At 38.8% G+C, this 21,195-nt stretch overlaps 1 protein-coding gene across 1 annotated transcript in view; it reads left to right on the top strand.

Moving 5' to 3' along the window:
• Positions 1-1,289: 1,289 nt before the first annotated feature.
• Positions 1,290-21,195, top strand: part of LOC149278448 (papilin-like) — a 71,242-nt gene continuing 51,336 nt past the window's right edge. Inside the window, exons 1-4 of the mRNA XM_089501919.1 lie at positions 1,290-1,827; positions 3,211-3,513; positions 19,221-19,276; positions 20,691-20,806. Of these exons, the coding sequence (XP_089358045.1) occupies positions 1,290-1,827; positions 3,211-3,513; positions 19,221-19,276; positions 20,691-20,806 (1,013 nt within the window). The remainder of the gene's footprint in view (positions 1,828-3,210; positions 3,514-19,220; positions 19,277-20,690; positions 20,807-21,195) is intronic.

The raw sequence follows: 21,195 nt of genomic DNA, 5'->3' as shown, positions 1-21,195 counted from the left end.
TAAATTTAAATATCATAGTGTAACTCAGCTTCGTGATGGTTCTCAATCGGTCGTGACTGAACCCGATAAAATCACGCGACTCTTTGCTGACTATTTCGAGGATTTTTATTCCTCTGAATCCAATGATCCTGATATGATGCTTCAACTGTTTCGCCAGGCTGGTATTCCTAAATTGACGCCTGACGACCGAGAACGTTTGGTTACGCCTTTCACCCCCTCCGAAATTGCGGCTGCCATAAAGTCCCTCCCTAACGGTAAATCCCCGGGACCAGATGGCCTAGGTGCCGAATATTATAAATTACTTTCTACTTATTTACCGACTCATCTTACTGATGTTTTTAATGGATTTCTACAAGGAAAGATACCCCCGAAGGAGTTTACGGCTTCCCGCATTATAGTTATTCCGAAACCCAACAGGGACCCTGCTTTGCTGTCCTCTTATCGCCCCATCTCCCTGCTGAACCAGGATCTTAAAATTTATGCTAAAATCATGGCTTCTCGACTACAACCCGTTTTAATGAAGCTTACCTCCCCCTCTCAAATGGGTTTTGTTAAGGGTCGCCACTCTACGCGGAATATTAGAGGCCTTATTTCCGCAATTTTTACTGCTAAACTTACAAATAGTAAAGCCTCTATTGTGATTAGTTGTGACGCTGATAAGGCTTTTGACAGAATTTCCTGGCCTTATCTTGTTAGTTTCTTTAAATTCCATCATTTTGGCTTGCCCTTTATACAGATGTTTCGTGCACTGTATCATTTGCCTATGGCCCAAGTTACAGTGAATAATGTGAATTCCCGCTGGTTCTCTCTAGGCAGGGGTACTCGTCAGGGCTGTCCTCTGTCCCCTCTTCTGTTTAATCTAGCACTCGAGCCCCTCATACGAATTGTTGAGCGTTCCGTTGAGCTTGAGGGTATTCGAGTGGGTGAGGTTGAGCTCAAGATCGCAGCCTTTGCTGACGATCTTCTGTTATACCTTTCCAACCCCAAAGCGGCCATGCCGTTCCTTCTTAATCTGTTTGACTGTTTTCATAAAGCCTCCGGATTTCTCATAAATAAGCTCAAAACAGAGGCGCTGCCTATTTTTCCTCAGGCTAAACATGGCTGGGGAGGGACGTTCCCCTTCAATTGGACCCAACTTCCCTCTTTAAAATATCTGGGTCTCATTATTCCTACCAATTTGGCGCACCTCTATAAACTCAACTTTTCTCCTCTGTTGCGTCAAATGGAGGATTCTTTCAAAACGTGGTCCAAATTTAACCTCTCCTTCTTGGGACGATGCCACTTATAAAATGGCCTTTTTCCCCAAACTTCTATATCCGATCCATATGTTACCTCTTACCTTAAGGAAGAAAGATATCCAACATCATAATGCACTGCTGCGTAAATTCCTGTGGTGCAATAAAAAAGCTAGAATTTCCTTGTTTAAACGCCAACAGCCTGCTCGCAATGGGGGGGTGAATTTGCCTAATCTGTTGGACTATAATTTGGCTTCTAATTATCGTTTTGCGGCTGATTGGTTGCGAGGCGGGTCTAAATTTACCAACGTGTCCCTGGAACAATGCTTGTCTCCTACCATTTCTTTGGCCTCTCTCCTGCATCTATCTACAGTTGACCTGCCCCCGGAGGTCGTATCCAACCCGTTGCTGTATCATACTGTTAAGGCTTGGGGGCGTGTTAGGCGGCGCCTGGGCCTGGAGGTCCACTATTCTAAGTTCCTGCCTTTGATCCGTAACCCGCACTTCCAGCATGGGAGGGAGGATATTGTCTTTCGACGCCTGGCCCGGGTGGGGGGTCGCACCATTGGCGATTTTCTGGACCCACGTGGGGGTAAACTGTTGTCCCTTTTGCAGCTCCAATCTAAATTCCCTACTGTTCACGTTCACCCTATTCACTACTTTCAACTTCGTCATTATATTAATTCCCTGCTCCCTCATCTCTCTGGGGCTAATTCTAACAGTCCATTGGACCAGGTAACGGTATTGTCCCCTGTCATACTGCTCAAGATATCTACTATATATAGTCTGCTCAAGCCTGTCCTCGATTGGGAGTCTCACGGCGCAGGTCTTCCCTCCTGGAGGGCTGACTTTCCAAATCTACCTCCGAACCAGATTCTCCGGGCTTATATGTTCAATTCTAAAGTCCTGGTTTCTAGGGATTACAGTGAAATGTTCCTCAAGATTGTGCATAGAGAGTATGTCACCCCTAAACTTCGGTTTTTAACGGGCTTAGCGGATCACTCCCGCTGTTTAAAATGTCAATTGCCTGAGGCCGATCTTCTGCATGGCTTGTGGTATTGCAGCTCTATTGCCCTATTTTGGGATGCCCTACAATCATATATCAACGACACTCTGGGCATTCGTTTTGCCATATCTGCTGAATGGGCTATTTTTGGTATATTCCCTGACCACATTCCCCCACCTGTACCGAGGGCTAAATTTCTCTTGCTTATACTTTCCGCAATGGCAAAACGGGCAATACTGTCCCAATGGATTGCTCCTCAACCTCCGTTGCTTCCTCTGGTTCTGTCGCGACTGCAATTTTTGTTCCATATGGACTGGCTTGAAGCTGTCCTTCGTAAGGAAAGCAAAGTTAAATATATTTTCAGTCGCTGGTCCCCATATATCGCAACTTTAGATAACGCCACCAGGTTGTCACTGTTTCAAACGTTCAATACCACGGAGTGGTATTGTCTTCAGGTCCTCAAAGGTATTCGCCCCATACCGGGGTTCTGATCTAGTTACGGAACACGACATATCTGTGTTGTGGCTAGGTGTTCTGTGATTGAGGAAGTGTTTTTACCTGCAGGGTCTGTGTTTTTGGAATTGTGCATTGCTTGTACCTGTCTGCATCTAATCTGTCACCGTGTCTCTGTGTACCATTGTTTTTATATTGTATGCTTTGTCTTCTCCTTGTAATAAAGAAGTTTAAAAAAAAAAAAAAAGATTACTTTAAATCTGCATGGGCTAATGTCTGATGAAGACATTAAGTAATGGCCTGCTTTTTACGTCTTTGCCTTAAACTACATGTGCTGCAGTCAGCATAAGGCAAAATCCATCTGGATTACTTCTTCTTGCCTGAGAAACAAAGATTATCTCTGTAAAGAGGCTTAGTAGTGATGTCATGAAGACGTAACCACAAGAACATATAAAAGATCTCATTTGGAGCAAGACAGCTATTCAGACTGACATGATATTCCTTGCTCATCTTAAGAAACTATTATAGTTTTAGACATCAACTTTAAGAAGTCAATCATCATGTCTAAAGAGAAGCTGGACTCGCTAGTGAAGTCGATGGAGGCTATGCTGTCCGAAGTACAGCAATTAAAGGTCCAATGTACCAAGCAAACAGAAGAGGTCAACCAGCTTGTACAAGATATACGAAGAGAAAACAAAGACTTGGCGCAGAAATACACGCAAATTACTCAAGACATGCAGGAGGCCAGAGAGGCTATTGGTCAGCTGCAAGATACTAAATTTGCCTTTGAAGCAAAGGAGAGACAAGCACAGAAACTAAGTAGGCAGCTATAAAAATTGTATGGCATAATGAAGAATCTGGGGTTTTTATCCTTTCAAAACCTCCCTATTTTCACAGGGCAAGTAAGAGGCCTGTTCATTATCTATTATGCTTCCAATCCAATGTTCTGGAAAATTAGCAGAAATGAAACATTTCAATTTTAACACATTGGCCCTCCTACTGAGGGCTGAATTAAACCAGAAGGTATTCTTCCCAATTGTCTGGTGACAAAGGATCTACATAATGGAACTTTTAAGAAAATTCACATTGGCTTCTGATGCACCCTTTATTTTATATGAACATTGAACTCTTAATTTTAGGTTTTACTACACTGTAAAAAGAAGATTCCAAAATAACTTGTTCTATTGTTCTTCATTGTTTTCTCCAAGAGAGGGCTATCCAGCTATCTTAAAAGGCTAACAAGACTATTGAAACCTGGACATCTGTTTTTTGTAATTTGTCATGGAGCACAAAATTTGCAATGGGTAACAAAACCTTAACACCTTAGCTTTAAGGCTATGCATTTATGTACCCACTGTAGAGTTTTTTTTTCATAACTAGAGGGTTACCTTAGCTGGCCCCTTTTTTATTTTTTTTTTAAAGGTTGGCAAATCTTCTCATCTTATAGTGGTTTATTCACTATGACACAGAGTTTGCAAGAGTGGTGTAGTTTCCACCCTATATTATGAAGGGTCAGCCGCAATTAGATTCTTCTGCAAGAATTGTCAAATTAGGTATGTGTAATGCATGGTTAAGTCAGCGAGGTTTCTTATAAACCAGCCCATCAACAAAAATACATCTTTGTTAGATGTAACAGTGCATAGTAATGCTGGTAAACTGAAACCACAACTACCTATAGTATTTGTTTGTAGAATTGTTTGCAAACTCATGGGTGTTTGTTCAGATTAAATTAAAATACACCCTTTTGCCTGGTTTTCAAATGTGTTAAACAGCCTGTTTAGAAATCTGTTATAATTTCTCATATATATATATATATATATATATATATATATATATATATATTTGCTTCTCCATGGCATACATTTTCTCAGATGGTGCCTAGACAGTAATGGACTAATCAAATGCTGTCTACAGTAATAGTATAATAATCAACCCATTAACCTGTGTATAATAAACCACGTTCCAATCCCCCATCTCCTGTACAATATTTTATATAGAAATACTTCACCAAAAATATATTTTCCTGTAATTTTCGTTTTCTAATTTATTGGTATCACACTGTATTTTATTGGTTATTATAAAGAAGTGCATTATGACGTGCATGAATATATACATATCACTTTGTTTGATGTGTCCCCATATGTTAGTAAGGGATTCTCTTTAGGGTTGTCTCCTATTTGCGCAATATAAATCTAGGCATTCTATTATAAAAAAAACTGCCTACAGTTTTATGTTCATCTAAACAATGTTGATTTTGGGGGTTTTTTTGTACAGTAGATTGGACTGAGCATAATTACATTCTTTAAAAGAATAGATTTTACATGGTAAATTAAGGAACTGCTATAGCAATCACTGCTGGTTTAGCTCAGACATAAATCTTACATGAAATGTCAGCAGATTCTGTAAACTCTTGTCACAGTTAATAAGGATTATTTGCCTTTCATCCAATCTTGTTTCCTTCACCAGATGTCTTCATGTCGGATTAGGTTTTATGATTACCAGACATTACTAATAATGTAAAAACCTAAAACAATTGATAAATCTTTTGTTAAATTATTTTTGTCGATTGACAGACTGGATAAACTGTGTTTAATAATAAAACATATTTCTCAAAGGCTCCATATGTTACCCTCTTTCCCATTTTGTGTACACAGACCAAGATAACTTATTTGTGGTATGTTGCTGCTATAGAAGGGTGTCAGGCACATTACATGTTGCCATACCTGCCACTAATTTCAGCTTCCATGAGATAAGGTTTTAACCCTTTGATGACAATTAACGGTCACACCAAAACAGTTAATGACAATTCACGTGCCTGGACCGTCACAACAAACGGGTGTAGAAAGCGGTCTCTAGGATGATGTCCAGGCATTCAGCAACACCAAGATCGGCATCAAGGGGAATGTCTGCCCCCCCCCGGGCATCAACATCCGCAATACACTGTATGGCAGCGGGCGCCCGTTTAAGAGCTTCAATGGTGTCCCTGAAATGTCTCGATAGCGAGGCATGCAGCAACACCAAACACCTACTCTAGAACGCGCTATGACCGCTCCGGAGAACCGTCACAACAGCCACTTCGAGAGATTTTGCAGCACATCTTTTAAAAAAAATAAAAACGTTTCCAAGAGGATCTCTCCAGACCGTCCCAGAACTCTGGCTCCCCTTGCAGGTTGAATACAGATGTCTGCATTCAACCGTGCAAGTCAGTTGAGCTCAGCTTTCTAATCACAATGTGATTAGTAATATATATATTTTTTAAATTAGAATAATAAAAAAATAGTTAAAGAAAACGAAAAAAACATATTGTGGCAGGACGGCCCGATCAAAACAAGAAACTCCGAACACCAGCAGAATAAAAGCAAGATGTGGTTTATTGCAGCTTTGGATAGTCCACAGTATTGCACTTCATAGTGTAAATAAACCAAAACAAAAACAAATCCTTTTGATAGTCTGAGGGCCTCTGGCTTGACTGCCTCTCTCCCTGTTTCCAGACCCCTAATGCCTCTTACGGCCGCCCTTTAAGCACCTGAGTGCAGGTTAATTGGCTCCACCTTGCTGACCTCCAGCAATTAACCCCCTCATGCTGGGAATAATGAGCGTTCCAATCTGCCACTTATGTAGACAGACTCCATAACCTTGCCACAATATATATATATAAATCCTAAAATTAGCTCTTTATCTTCAAACAATTCTTGCTCAATGCCCATGGGTTGTCAACTTTTAAAAAATATATAATTTGATGAGGTAGATTGAATTGGCCGGGTTCAACAATGTCCCAATTAACACAGGGGGAAGGATGACCACATGTCAATTTTCCAATTTGAAAAATGCACACGTCACAAATGTGGCCTTTCAGCCCCCAAACAACTCATCAAACCCATGCATGTATCATTGTACTCAGGAGTTGCTGCTGAACACATATTAGGTTGACAGTGACATATACCATTCATACCTAAAGTACAACGTGTGTGGGATAAATACACACAAGAAAACACACACTACTGCAAATTTTGACAAAGGCTGGTGGGAAAATGTGTGCATGCAAAGAGTTAAAATACCAGCATTTGAAATACCATGGGGTGCCTAGTTTTGAAAACTGTTTTTTTTGGGCAAATTAGGTTGGCCAGGCTAAAAGATGCACCAAATAGGGCATGGGCACAGGATCACCAGATATCAAAATTCAACATTGAAAAATGCGCGTGGCCCCTTTGCCCCCAAATAGCCAGGCAAACCCATGCATGGGTGGTACCACTGTACCTGGGAGTTGTTGCTAAACACATATTGGGGTGTTGTGTGACAGTGATGTATACCAGGAGCTGTAAATCTATACCTAAATTACAATGTGTGTGGGGAGAAATACACACAAAAAAATACTACTGCAAAAGTAGTAACTGAACTTTTTCAGTTTTTCAATACAATATACTTTGAGAAGTACTCACTTTTTTCATTAAATAAGATCTGAGATGCTCATTAATTCACATGTGCCTCCCGTCAAATTCCATAAACTTCTATGGTAAAGAAAGTCTTCTTTATTTCAAAGACGTAATCAAAAAAGGCACAGAGCCAGGTATGCTTAACAGGTATGTGTTAACACAAGCTTATTTCTTTTAGGGAAGCCTTGTTGATCACCGTTTACCCTTGATGATTGTACATATCCATTGGAGGATCTGAATCTGGCCCTAAGTTCGCAGGGCACAACTATTTAAGAGTGGAAGGCTTATGAGGCGTATAGATGCCCCAGTTTCAGATTTTAAAGGTTTGTGAGGAGTATAACTGCCCCAGTTTCAGATTTTAAAGAAAAACACTCCCACTGTGTTTTCATAATAACAGATCATTATCTTGTTTTACCTTTTATTTCTTTAAAGTGGTTGTGGCTGATGTTTATGTCATCAATGGGACAGTGCTTACAGTAATGGGGTCCTGAAATATTTTACAGTGAGTAGAATTGGAAAGAAATGTGTCTGGAAGATAAATGTGTGTTTCATCTGTCAGATCTTCTGCTCAAATTAAGAATGATTTAAATAATTTTAAGAGAAACCAGTTTAGTTAGAGGTTTTACATTTTGTAAATTTTTTGTTACAAAAATGCAAGGTATGGGAATCTGTATCAAATGTAATTCCTTTTCTGGTTTGCACTAAACACAAACCAAGAAAACAAAAAGGTAAACATTTTGGCAGATCAAGTATTGAACTTGTTTCTTGTCTCTCTTTCATATCTCCTGTTGCTGTTATCTCATATTTTTCAAATCTGCTTGGTCAGTTATGATGGCTTTGTTAAACCACTTTTTAACCTGCTTAGGAATGGTACAAAAGTATGTATTCAAACAGATTGAAATAAATGCTTTGCGTCTGTTGATCATCTAGAATTTATTAATGGGACACTCCAGCCGCTTTTTTTTTTTCTTCTCGAAAACAGTTTTTGCATCACGTTTTCAGATGTTTGCATGTCAGCTACGTGTATGTGTTTATCTCTGTTATCTTAGCCCGGTATACTTGGCATATGCCTACTTGGTAACATGTAGCTCACCCCCTTCTTGGAGGAGCAGATTTGTAAGGGGACAAGACTAGCCATGTGGAATTGAGGCCAGCCATAGTAGCCATAAGTGGGCTGTGACCTAGCCCAGATCTGCAGATAAAGGAAGCCATAGAGACAACTCGTTTTTAACCTAAAGGGATTTATGATCTCTGGCAAATACCTATAACTATAGCTCCCAAGAATCATGTTTTTTCACAGAACAGTCCTGATTCTGAGCATTGTCCTGCTTTTGGTGGCAGTGGGGAGCACAGGTTTTGTTGTGAAAATCCTCTGGAGGTATGTACTATTGCAGCAAAAACATTTTTGCATCTTCTTCATTACCCCGTCATGACACATTTGGACTGGCATACCTGCTGTCACATCCCCCAGCAGAGGTATCCTGATTTGAAATATTGGGGGTTGTATGCTGAACTGTGAATTAAGTTCACGCGGAGGAGAGGAGCGCCGAGTGCTTGCTCTAGAATAACTTTTCAGCAACCGCTCGGCTCCCCTCATTCTATTCCAAGAGGCTTCTAGCTCGGTCGCGGTGCCGGCATTTCATGCTGAGGTATGTCAACAACACATTACTTATTAGGAAATGAGTTCACGGGGAAACTTGCTTGAGAGAATTGCATGGATAGGTATTATCATACCTGGGAACTCTCTGGGTTTGACCCGGAGATTGCTGGGTGAGCGCTGCTCCTCCGGTTCTCCGGGTCAAGACCCGAATCCCACGGGAAATCCCCCGACGTCAGCGGGACCGCCCACCAACATCAGCGGGACTGCCTGCCGATGTCAGTGTGCAGTCCTGGCCGCGTCCTGCAAGGGAAGGCTCCGGGTAGCTGGAGCCGAAAAGTTCCCAGGTATGGGTGTTATCCACTGTAGCACTAAATCCCAAAATATAGGAATGTCAGTGATCTATTTATGAAGGGAGCTGGCCCGTTTGCTGTTATCTAATTATGTGCCTGAAGCTTTTTAGAAAAATAAATAGCATTCTATGTAAAAAAAAAAATACAAATGGGATATTACCAGTGATGTGTTGTGGCCTAGGCCAACAGGTCCAGGAAGCCCTAATAATCTGCCTTTGTAATAGAGGCCTCCACAGTCCCAACCACGCCAGCACCCTTCCACCAAACCTCTCCCCACGTCAGGCCATTCTCCCTACACGCTGAATCTGAGCACTGGGATATGATGTCATTTCCTGGTGCTCAGAAACAGGAGCGTGTGCGGACTGCAAGGGAGTAGAAGAACTCTCCTCGGCCAGTGGACAACAAAGGTAGAGGAGTACAGTATTTGTGTTATATAAGTGTTACCATGTATGTGTTAGTGTGTGTGGAGGAGGAGATTGGGGGCTTCCACCATAGGTCTATGAAAGATGGAGATATGTCCCTAGTTGGTACTCTAATTGGGATGTTCTTAAACATTGTTTTCCTTTTTTCTAGCAATGGCACAAAACCTGTGAAAGAAAACATACGTAAAATTGCAAAAAAGCGACAAAATTTATAGAACAAATTACCGGTATGTTGATTTTAGCTTATAGTGTGTTTGTTGTTAACACAACTGGATCAGTTTTAATTTCAGGCATGTGTTGCTTTCCAAATATTTGTTATTGTTTGTGTTTAAATGAAAGGTTTCCTCTCCCTCCTGAAACGCAGACATTTCCTCATTCTCGTTTGTGCTGCGCAAGCTGTCGCATCTGTCTAGAGTTTCACTCTGCGATTGTGCTTAACCCTAGGCTACAATAAAACAAGTCGAGTGGCCCCACCCAGAAAGAGACCGATGCAGCTGCTAGAAATCAGAAAATAAGGCAAGAAACACCTTTTTTTTTGTTTTTGGCTAATCCAAAAAACTACTCTACTGCTGGTTGTGTGCGAGCTGCCTGTTATATCTCCCTCTGTGCTGTGGGATTGTGTTGTGAAACATTACAAATCAATGTGGAGAAACCTAAGCAAACATTGCTTTTTATCTTTGTGCTTTGGGATTTGAGGAGTAGGAGCTGAGAAGAGAACACACTGGACATTGAGGAGCACAGCAGCTGTTTTCCTCCTGGACTGAAGTAAGGTAAGGCTCTTGCATAAAGTATAACACAAGTCTGTTTAGAAAGTGGAGGAAGAATTCAAATATAGGTTGAAAATGTAAGCTAGATAATGACAGGTTCCAGAGTGCCCCCCAGCTTTCATGGCACTATTAAAATAAGAGGAGAGGGAAAAACTAATAATGACACTAAAATTGGTGAAAAAAATTGTAATTGAAATACAAAATTGGCAATGACGCTAATACACCTTAAAGTATACTGGTACAGATGGAGAAATCTATTAGAACAGCGCAATGTGTTATGTGCAGCTTGTAGGGTATTCTTTTTTTTAGTTTTAGAACCCAGTAGGAGTGAAACAGCTGCTGTTGCGGGTTCTTGATGAAAACGGTTAACAAGTACGGATAACAAATAGAAAACAAAATATTTGTTGCAGCAATGTGTTGGGGAAACTTTCTGTAACTCTATCCTACAGGAATCTTATACTGGCCAAAATCCCATTGTTATCGTTATTTTTTTTTCACTGAAGCTGAAGAAGTAACGCAACAGCAAAAATAAATAGTTTGTGGGGAGTAGAGGTGGTAATACTACTATGACTATTCAAACATTCATATGAGGAGTGAAAAATAGTGAATGCTGTGGTTTCACTAAGTTTGGACCAGGGAGAGATGCCTCATCTATTTTATTAGGCTTTGATTATTCTGTTGTTGGACTTTGAAGACTGTAGAAATGGTTATCTGGTGAAGGACAGTAAAATATCTTTAGCACTTATCTTTAAAATACCCTTGATGGTTTTTGCAATGTGCTTGTTTTTTTAATCGGTTAACATTTGGGAGTCATTATTTTTAATTGGAAATGCTAAATAATAAAGTGTTCATTAACACATTATAGTCATGTGATAGTTTATGAAGTGTAAATGATATAATAGGAATGTTTTCATGTAGTGCATCCATTAGCTAATAATGTCATCAACCATTTATATAGCGGCAATAATTTATATGGCACTCCCCAAAGTAAGGGGTATGACCTTCATAAGGGTCAAATGGGCCCTGCTCACAAGTGTAAACTTGTGTGGGTTTTTTTAGGTGTTCTGCAGGTTATATCAGAAACAATGATGTTGGCTGCTAACAGTGTTAGCAATGATCCAGTTGGTTACTTCCAGTGTTAGTGATAAATACCTCAATGTCTGTTTTAGAGATGCCATTTTTACCTTACTTGTGTATACATTTTACAAAAAAATTCATTTATGCAGCTGTTCTTTGTTTTTGGGCTTGAATAGCAGAATCAAGAAAACAGTTTGAAGGATAGTTCATACTTATATCTTAGGCAAGATTGAAATACATGTCATAATTACACCAAAATTTAGCAAATGAGAAACTTCAAACATAAAAGGTAGTGAAAACTCCCCATACAAATAGTATAAAAAGGTTGGATTATGCTCCCAATCGGTGGCAAACAGCACTGCATCCATTGCAGACATGTATAAAGACTGGTGGTTTCCAATTCATCCATGTTATGGTGCAAAATGGCAGTTTTCTGTGTCATGTGCATCCTTATGAATCTTAAAAATGTTGCACATAAGTGCTTTTTGTGTCCAGAATTGCATTTTTTTTGCCCAATTACAATTTTTAGCATTGAACACAAATATTCTTCTTGCTGCCTCCTGTTTGGGTTTTTTATATATATAAAGCGAGTAGTTTGACAATTCTCAGCCACTGGACGGCATGTCATGCAGGGTATGTTTAAATGGCTAAAACTTTCTGAGACGCTCAGCTTGAGAACATAATATAACAGAGATCCGAAAGATGATTAATTCTCTACCTTTGGATTTCCACCATTACCATAAATTACTCTTAGATGCCATATGATGGGACATCTGCTCTATCCATAGCATTTAAATCCCTGCTGTAATAACTAAACCTCATCAGATTTTTAACTTAAGATAGTGTTACACTAAGCTGCAGGCCAGAATGAGTGCATCAACCAGCTGCGAGGTTCAAAGCCCTCTCATATCTTAAAAGCATTGGAATGGTCTCCTGTAGTGTCTGACATGCTGTAACGTGAAGCACTTTCACCTTGGTGTTGAAAATGCACATGCTCTCTTAGATGGTAAAATGTAATATATTAAAAGGACAATTGAGTTTTCTCTCTGAAACACTGCTTAGTTGATGGCCCTGTATCCCATGCAAAAATTTTCTTAGGTTTAAGCAATAAAACCAGGCTTTCTTAAGTGTGACGGACTGGTGTGCCGACATTTTCAAGGTCTTTACTCATAGTTAATAAGCATAGCTGAGAATGCTCTGGGTGTGACCTGGAGTCTCCACCCACTTCCTGTCCTACTCTCTACTCACTTCCCTCCCATTCACCACTCTGGCTAGGCCAGGCCTACATATGAAGCACTGCCTCTTCACAAAGCCAAATCTTCAGAAGAGGGGGCAGGCTCTAGGTAGCCTGCCCTGGGAAGTTTGCAGGTATGAGGGAATGCTAACGTCCCATATATATTATAATTTATTTTTTTTCAAAATATGTCATTGTGGGGACAAAAAAGGTGATGAAAAGAGCACAAGGGAGCACTGTCTATGACTGGTGGTCTGGCTTCTGCATCTCTGTACCCGGCTTTGTTTTTTGCATATACCTATCCAGAATCACTATAGATAGTGCCACGGGTATATAAAATCAAGCACCCAGCCATGCAGTCTGCATTTACAAACATATTAATGTCTATGTACTGTCTTTAGGATATGATGTCATCAAAGTCTCTGTTGCTGTAATGGTCCAGTGTCCCAGTGCTTTAGTCCATATGATATATATATGGTTCATTCTGTTTAAAGCGATTGCTTTTGTCTGCCCATTAACCAAGGCAATCTACCCTATTTGCTTGATGACACCCCCCAAATTTATTTTTTTTTATATTAAATTAGGAACAAAAGGAAAAGCCTGAATATAAGACTACCCTATAGTGCCTTCTATGATGGAGTGCTGGAAGGTCATGTCACGCTGGTGCTCCATCATAGATGCCCTGGGCAAGTGCCAGGCAGCAGCGAAGGTTGTCTGCACACATTGTGCAGGTATCCACTGGTCTGCCAGAGAGGAGGATCCAGGTCTTATACCCAGACCTCTATTTGAGGTCGGATTATAAAAGGACCTCGAATATATAACATATAAATATGGTAATAATGTTATAATATTAATTTTCAGTCTGTTCTTAGAACAAATATTAATTGCCCAATAAATGCAAAGCAACTTAAATGTACTGCCAAAACAGCAATTACAACATAATTTACATTTTATAGGAAAAAATCCATAGCTGTTAATATTTTGCAATCCAATTTTGTGTTTGGCCTATGATCCAGCTATCTGGTGTAAAATACCTAGATTTCGTAAAGAGAAGGCAGAAGGAAGGCTTCATAAACCGAGCATCCTAATTGATAAGTTAAACTGTGTTAGCAGCTCTGAATTGCCCGTAAATGCAGACATAAAAAAAATCAAAATAAGCATTTCTGCAGAAATACTTGGCGCTTAACCCAACACCAGCTGTACAGCAAATCAATGTTCTTATGTTGATTCAAAAAAGGCAAAATAAAGCAGTAATAATAAACTATACATAAATTACTATCCTGTTAGTGGGGGTATAGTAAACCATGGAAGCTTCTGCCAGTGGGTGATGGTGGTAGTAGTGCCCTGTCCATGGTTCTGAAAAGTAGATATTTGCTAAATGACCACCTAATGAAGAGGCATCACCAAGGTTTGGGGCTAGATTAATGACTTTTATTATTTATAAATTTATGAACAGCCATCCTATTCCACAGCCCTCTACAATGGAATGACCTGGTAAAACCCAGTAAAAAGCAAATATGAGTAACAGGCCTGTTTGACATTTTTTGGACTCCTCATGGGGGTCAAAACATACATCGGCCTATGGTCCAGCTATCTGCAGTAATACAATGTTTTGCGTTATCAGTAATAGTGTGTTCAGTGTATTTTGTTTTTGAGTCTTGCACGTTGCCAGTCTGCTGGCTGAACCTCATCATAATTTCCTTGTTTGTTGCGGAGCATTTTAGGAGTTTACTTGCCTCTGTATTAAGGTTGATTTCCATGTTTAAATGTACAGATGTTATATTTCTAGTTGACATACACTAGCAATGATGCCACCTAGTTGTGAAAAAGGAATTCAATCCTGCCTATGTACTTTATATCAAATGTCTAAAATGTAACTTTTATTGATAAATTAAAATAGAGCAGGACTGAAAAGTACTAATATGCCTAAAACAGTTAGTTAGCCCTTGTCTCCGTGCATACAGTAATATAGTATACTGTGAGTATCTAAAACAGTGTGCTGCTGTTCTAATCCATATTCTTAGCCGAACACCGTATACCATACACTGCAGGACTATCTATCTTTAGGCATTATTTTAAATTCCTTTGCACCCTTTTGTTTAAATAGAGGTCTAACTATAAGACTAAGATCTAGATCCCCGTAGTGTAATGTAATAGCAACGACTTGTCCACAGAGATACACAAGGGCTTAGCTCAGAAACTAACTAGTAACAGGGAAAAGCTGTGTACACCAAAACTTAACTTTTAACTTATATCACATACATACGGATTCACATATGCACACACTGTCACATACACACAAAATGCATTTTAAGTTAATTATTAGGAAGCCTTGGGAACTGTGCTGATTTTTTTATATTTTTATAATATTCATACAATCATTCCAGACATGAGCAGTTTCATATAATGAACCCCTTAATTACTAGACATTACACATACAAAGACAGCTTACACTGAACTTGATGTGAAGGAGGGAATCAGCCAATCAGAGAGACTTCTCAACACTCCTGATTGGCTGGGAGTTGAGAAGTCTCTCTGATTTGCTGAGACCTCCTTCACTCAGGATTCTCATTCCGGGATTATGCATTGTCTTGGATTTGGGGATTTAAAGTCCCACTGCGGGACTGTTGCTCAATTCAGGACATGTGGTCACCCTAATAAAAGTACTTACAGAGTCCTTTAATATGCATTCTTCTTTAGTGGGGATGTCAGGAACAGTAAACTGTCCATTTAACTGATATTAGCATTTCTTTCTGAAAATTAACCTGGCAATAGTATTTTCAGTTTTATAAATAATAAAACAAATAAATGAAACCTTTTTTATACAAACATACAAGTTTGATTTAAAATAATGCTATGTTTCTGAAACAAACACATTTTAAAAGCAAGCATCACAATTTAATTGAAGCCCTTTAAAAGATTACTGGGCCCCTTTTGTTTGAAATGTAATCTTTTTCAGATGTGTAAATCTTATTAAAATATAATGAACAACACATTGTATTAAAACTAGAAACGTCAGATTATAAAGGCTAAAGAAAAAAAAGTGGTAAGAACATTGGGCGTTTTGAAAAGTGCTGGATCTCCAGCCATATAGTTGCAGGGTCACATTTAAAGAGAGAGGCATTGTCTCAGACATGCAATTGGCAAACCTGTGCTGAGCTTGTGGGTGTGAAAGAGTTATTGGCAACTAATGTTTTGTAACACTTTTTGGCACTGCCATGGGTACAAACATGCTTGCTACAATAGCAAGTTGCATTTGATACTATACTGGGCTAGCTATACTAGGACCGCTTCTTAAAACTAGAGTGTCCCTCTGGCCAAATGAAATTGTGAGCGGTGTGTCAGCACCTAATTACAAAGTCATCATTTGATCAGGATCCCAAGTGCTCCTCCACTCTTCACACCTTACTTATAACCTTCCCGTTTACTCCATGGAGGTCTGGCTCACCTTCTCTAGTATGTCATCCCTTGAGCAGTAGATCTTGAGGCACCGAGTCCAATATCTGTGCCAAGCTCGATGGGACAAAGCGAGACATTTGTGAGGCATACAAGCCTATTTATGTGAGTAAGGTTGTCAGGCTCATCATATCTCAGCCCTTACTGGATGTTGGAGTCCAGAGCGCAGGAGTGTAAGAACGCACTCAGTGATAGACGCACACTCCACAAATAAGACAAAACCTGAATGTTTGAATATAGATATATTAAACAAAGCAGGTACATCTCACCATAAGTAGCAGAGTTGGTGGCATATCTCCTTTAAGCAAGGACAGGATTTCTCAACTGGGACATGGGGAGAGTAGAGAGAAACTGATCAGAAAAAGGAAAGACGGCAAAGGTACATAAAATACAGACACACAAGTAAACCAAACAGCAAGCTGTGGAGAAGAGTTCAACTCCAAGTGGACCTCTTAAAGGGGCGGCCACGCCTGGCAGTTTGCAGGGCTGGGGCCGAATCCTGACAGAACGCTTTTATTTACTAAAGTTGAAAAGTATTCTCTACAATTTCTGTACACATTATTGTTACTTTTAGTTGCCATGTTGATATGCACCAAACGGATTTGAGTCTTAAACAAGCACTGTCCCTCCTAACGAGAAATATTTTTCTTTTATACTTTTATAATATGATATTTTATATGAGTGAGAGATATTTGTACAGGTGGAATTCGATGACCTTTTGTAATAGAAGGAAGTTAGTGTTTGTGTGAGAAATCTGAGGAAAATAGGAAGCTGGCTTGTTTAATGCATGGTGTGGCACGAGACATGCTTTTCCTCATTTTGGGAATGTTCTGCATCTCGTAGTGTTTAATAAGGTTGTGACATTAGGTTTCTTAGTTGTTTAAAGTTAGCTAGTAATGTCCGTTTCCCACTCTGTTTCTTCAGTAGCTGCCTGTGTTATTTTATGTATGCTTATCATTTCTGACAGCGCTTCCTGCTGCGATTTATCAGATAAACCTTTTCCTGTAGTTCTGTTTCCTGCAGGATAGACAGAGGAAGGCCTCGTTGCCCATTGTGACCTGTACAAATTCCCAACACAAAAGATGATAGGACGCCTAATTATATTTTATTGATATATGGGCGTTAAAACAAAGTATAAAGAAACCTGTTCTTATAGGTCATTAGCATTCTGGAATAAGCGTTGTTCAAATATGAGCAACATACCTGGAAAGTTCTCAGGATAGTCCCCCAAGAGCCTACTGATTGGAGCTAGAAGTGGATGGAACTGGGCCAACGGTCAACGCTAGCTCTATGATATCATGAACCAGGCAGTGAGTGGCCAAGGTCAAACACCCCTTTCCCCAACCAGAGAATAAACAGCTCCCTTGATATCCCATTATTAATCTTCTATATCCAGTGTCTAAGAGCTCAATGTTTGCTAAAAAATAACATTTCTTGCTTCTATTAAATTTAAGGGATAACGTTTTCTTCCTTCTTAAAATAGCTCTTTCATCTAAAAAATAAATGTTAACGTGCATATCTTTCATATATGAAAGAAACACCATATGGCAGTTTTAAACATATTTACGATAATTTATCTTTACATTTTACATGTTTCTGTTGAGATTATATATTCTGGCATGGTTTTGACTACTTCTTCCTGATTGAATGCCTATATATTTGTTTCAATCTTTTGGTCATATAGTGTATATATAGCGTTGAATTAATGTAGATCTAGCGTCCCATGCAGCCTCACCAATGAAGACTTTATATTAAACTCTAAAGAATAATTCAACACACGTTGTATACATTTTTTTTAAAAAAAAGGTACTTGTTTTTATAGAGAAGCTAGATCTCCTCCATTGTCTGAGGTTTTGCTTTGCTGAATGGCTGCTTAGAGGGGGCAGAGCGTTTGCATATGGTGGGATCTGCAGATCATGTTGTTGTTAAACATAAATATATTTCTGCTTAGGTCTAGTTTCTTTATACAAACATATGTCAACTCACTAAGGGAAACAGATTATGTTGTGGAGTATGTCTGTGTGTTTGTATATTTATGTAACCTTACATATATTTTTCTGTGAACACAACTCATAAGATATCATACTCCAGCACAGACTTGAGAGCCTGTCTACAAGGGTTTTTGAAGGACAAGCGAGAGTCATTAGCCCTGTTACAGTTTGTAGTGGTAACTGAAGTAGAACGTGACTCTGAATATAACTGGTTGGAGGAGGCTTTTTTCACCTCACCTTACAATGTGTTAAATCACATAGGCTTAAATTTAGAAGCTTTTGCTCAGGGTGGTATGTTTGAATTAGAACATCTACATTGTAAAATAATCTAGGTCCTGAAATTATAAATCCTTCTTTCTAGGCTCAAGAAGCTCAATTTAAGACACATATCTTCGATACGTGCCATTGGGTTGAAGCCCTTTTTTTGTGTGTGAAAGTATTGCAGACATAATCCATGCAGAAATGTGCTCGATGCTCGTTGTAGGCCTGTGAAACTGGGTTCTTGTATATTGCTTGGTATGAAACGACCTTGCTAGTCTGCATGTTGGCGTGTATACAGAGGCAAACACAAGCATTGGGAAAGAGCAGGTAAACTGGTATCTACATGTTGCCTGGATTGCATTTTGTACAACCAATGATTTCTCAGAGCCTGTAAATCAGAGGATGTTGCTTTATAGTCCTCCAATTATTGGATTACGGACCCAATCTGCCACAGGGAGTTGTACTAAGACATCTAGAGTATATGACATCACGTGAGCTTCCACCAACTTCTGTTTAGAACTACCATTAACTTTTTTTTATAATTTAGAGTTAGCATTATGAACACATCTGTTATGTGTTTCCTACTGATGTTATTCATATATCTTTTTCCTCAATTTATAATCCATTTTCTCCAACTATAAATGTTAAATATTCCTAATGCTGGCACCTTTCCATTGCAACTAGATAGGTTTTTTTGTGTCTCTACTTGTTTGCATTTTTGTTGAAATTGTACAAAAAAAAAAAAAACAACACAATACATAAAACATAATTGTAGCTTTTTCATCTTCACCTTTCTGAATGGCAGGAATGAGCAGGTTTTACAATCCTCTTAAACTAAGGGTTATGGAAGTTTTAGACCATTAGCTGGAGGGACTGTTCAGCTGTGCAGGGACACCTTTATAACAGCACAGTTATAATGTTGATTTATATTACAGGTAAAATGAAGATCCCTTTGGTGACTTTAATGCTGGTCCTGGTGTCATTATGCTCTGTAAGTACACCTATACCTTCTCAAATCATTCTCATTAACAAGCCAAAATTATACTCTTCACTTTCCCAATGGAAAAACATGTATTACTCAATGGGTAGAGTTGCTCTAGGCGCTTAACTATGTTGTAGGTTATAGGCATTCACGATACTGTCTGTTTATCTGGTGAACTTCAACATCTAACAACTTCAACACACCTTTCATCTCAACGGACATTTATCTATCAACATCCCCTTTTTCTATGTTACCCCCTCTTGCTTTATTCAACATCTTTCTTTTTTGTTGCAATAGAAAACTACACAAAAATGATAAAATCAATTGTCCGCTTAAATGTTGTGAAATGGTTACATGAGCTTTAATTTTTATATTAAAAACAAATATTAGTTGTTCTATGTATGTAATAAATCTAAATATTTATCTAGATACAGATTTTTTAATGTAGAGTAGAATGTTTCCTTAGCTTCAAGCGGCAAATATAAACATTGTCTTAATTTAAAAAAAATAATTGTGCACCTAGCACTGATTTACTATAATAGTAAATTGTAATATATCAGGATTCTATTCTATGGAACATTGAACTGTCATGATCACAATTTATCAAACTAGGATAAAGTTTATCTCTCATACACGCAAACAAATTTATCAATCATAACAATTATGTGTCCAGAAAAGCTTTTTACAAAGTTAGATATGCATATTCCTGAGACAGATAATGAAGCAAGTTCTATTTTGAAAAGGCAGCATTTTCAAAATATCTTATCAGAAAACAAAATACTAATTTTGGCCAAACAAAAAAAACCAACATTTTTATTACTTTTTTTGAGTATTCAACATACATGTATATCACGTTTAATTTTCACTTGTGGCTCTTTTCGCTTTTAAATATAGATCAAAAGAGTAGGAAAGCTTATTTGATGATTCATCATCATCATCATCCACAGAAAAAAGTACTTGAGCAAGACTTTTTTTATATATTGAGATCTTGTACAGTAGAATCTTGGATTCACTGGCAAAAGTAAGATGATTTTGCCAGTGTTCATAACTGCAAAAGGGGGACCAACTATATATTAATGTATTTAGGATGTGATGTCATAAAAGTCCCTGATGGTGTAATGGTCAGGTGTCCCAATACTTTAGTCCATACAGAGTGTGTGTGTGTGTGTGTGTGTGTGTATATATAACACACACACACACACACACACACACACACACACACACTGAAGAAGGGATGCTGTGATGAAGTCTAAAGATGGACCTGGCAACTATAGAAGAAAATGACCTTGGAGTCTACAGAACAACACATGAATGTCTCTCCTGACCCCTATAACTCCTTTACTATGGAAATATTTCTTATCCTTAGATGTGTAATTGTTACTAAATGTGTTGCATGGTATACTTAATATGATATTTTTCACAGGCAAGAAAGACCAAACGACAAAGTGATTTTTGGGACAATTGGGGTGAATGGGGAGATTGCAGCCGTTCATGTGGTGGGGGAGTGAGTTTCCGAGAAAGGCAGTGCTATTCTCGCAGGTAAGTGACCGCTACTTTGGCCATTTTAACTCACGAGAACACAGGGGCATTTATTGTAAAAAGTAAATAAGTTATGTTTGGTGACATTTATCAACTTGTTTTCATGTGTTTGAGGCGACACTAAATGTTTTTAGGTTAGTGTTCAGTCACTATAAATGCTCAATGCTTCCTGCTTTCTCATGTCACAGTATTTAGAAAAAGTATTAAAACCAAGTGGGATACAACATATCGAAAATAGAGAGCTCAGAAGGGTTAATGTACATATGGATAACCATTGTGATGCTTTGAAATCCATACGACTGAATCTGTTTGTTAAACATCTTTTTGGTGGACTTGGTGTGGCTTGCCCGAAGGAAATTATATATATATATATATATATCCTTGGCTGT

Source organism: Sceloporus occidentalis, unplaced genomic scaffold (assembly GCF_023333645.1).
Source record: "Sceloporus occidentalis isolate IW3139 unplaced genomic scaffold, rSceOcc1.0.p SCAF_188, whole genome shotgun sequence".
Lineage (NCBI taxonomy): Eukaryota > Metazoa > Chordata > Lepidosauria > Squamata > Phrynosomatidae > Sceloporus > Sceloporus occidentalis.
This window is presented reverse-complemented; position numbering and strand designations above follow the sequence as displayed.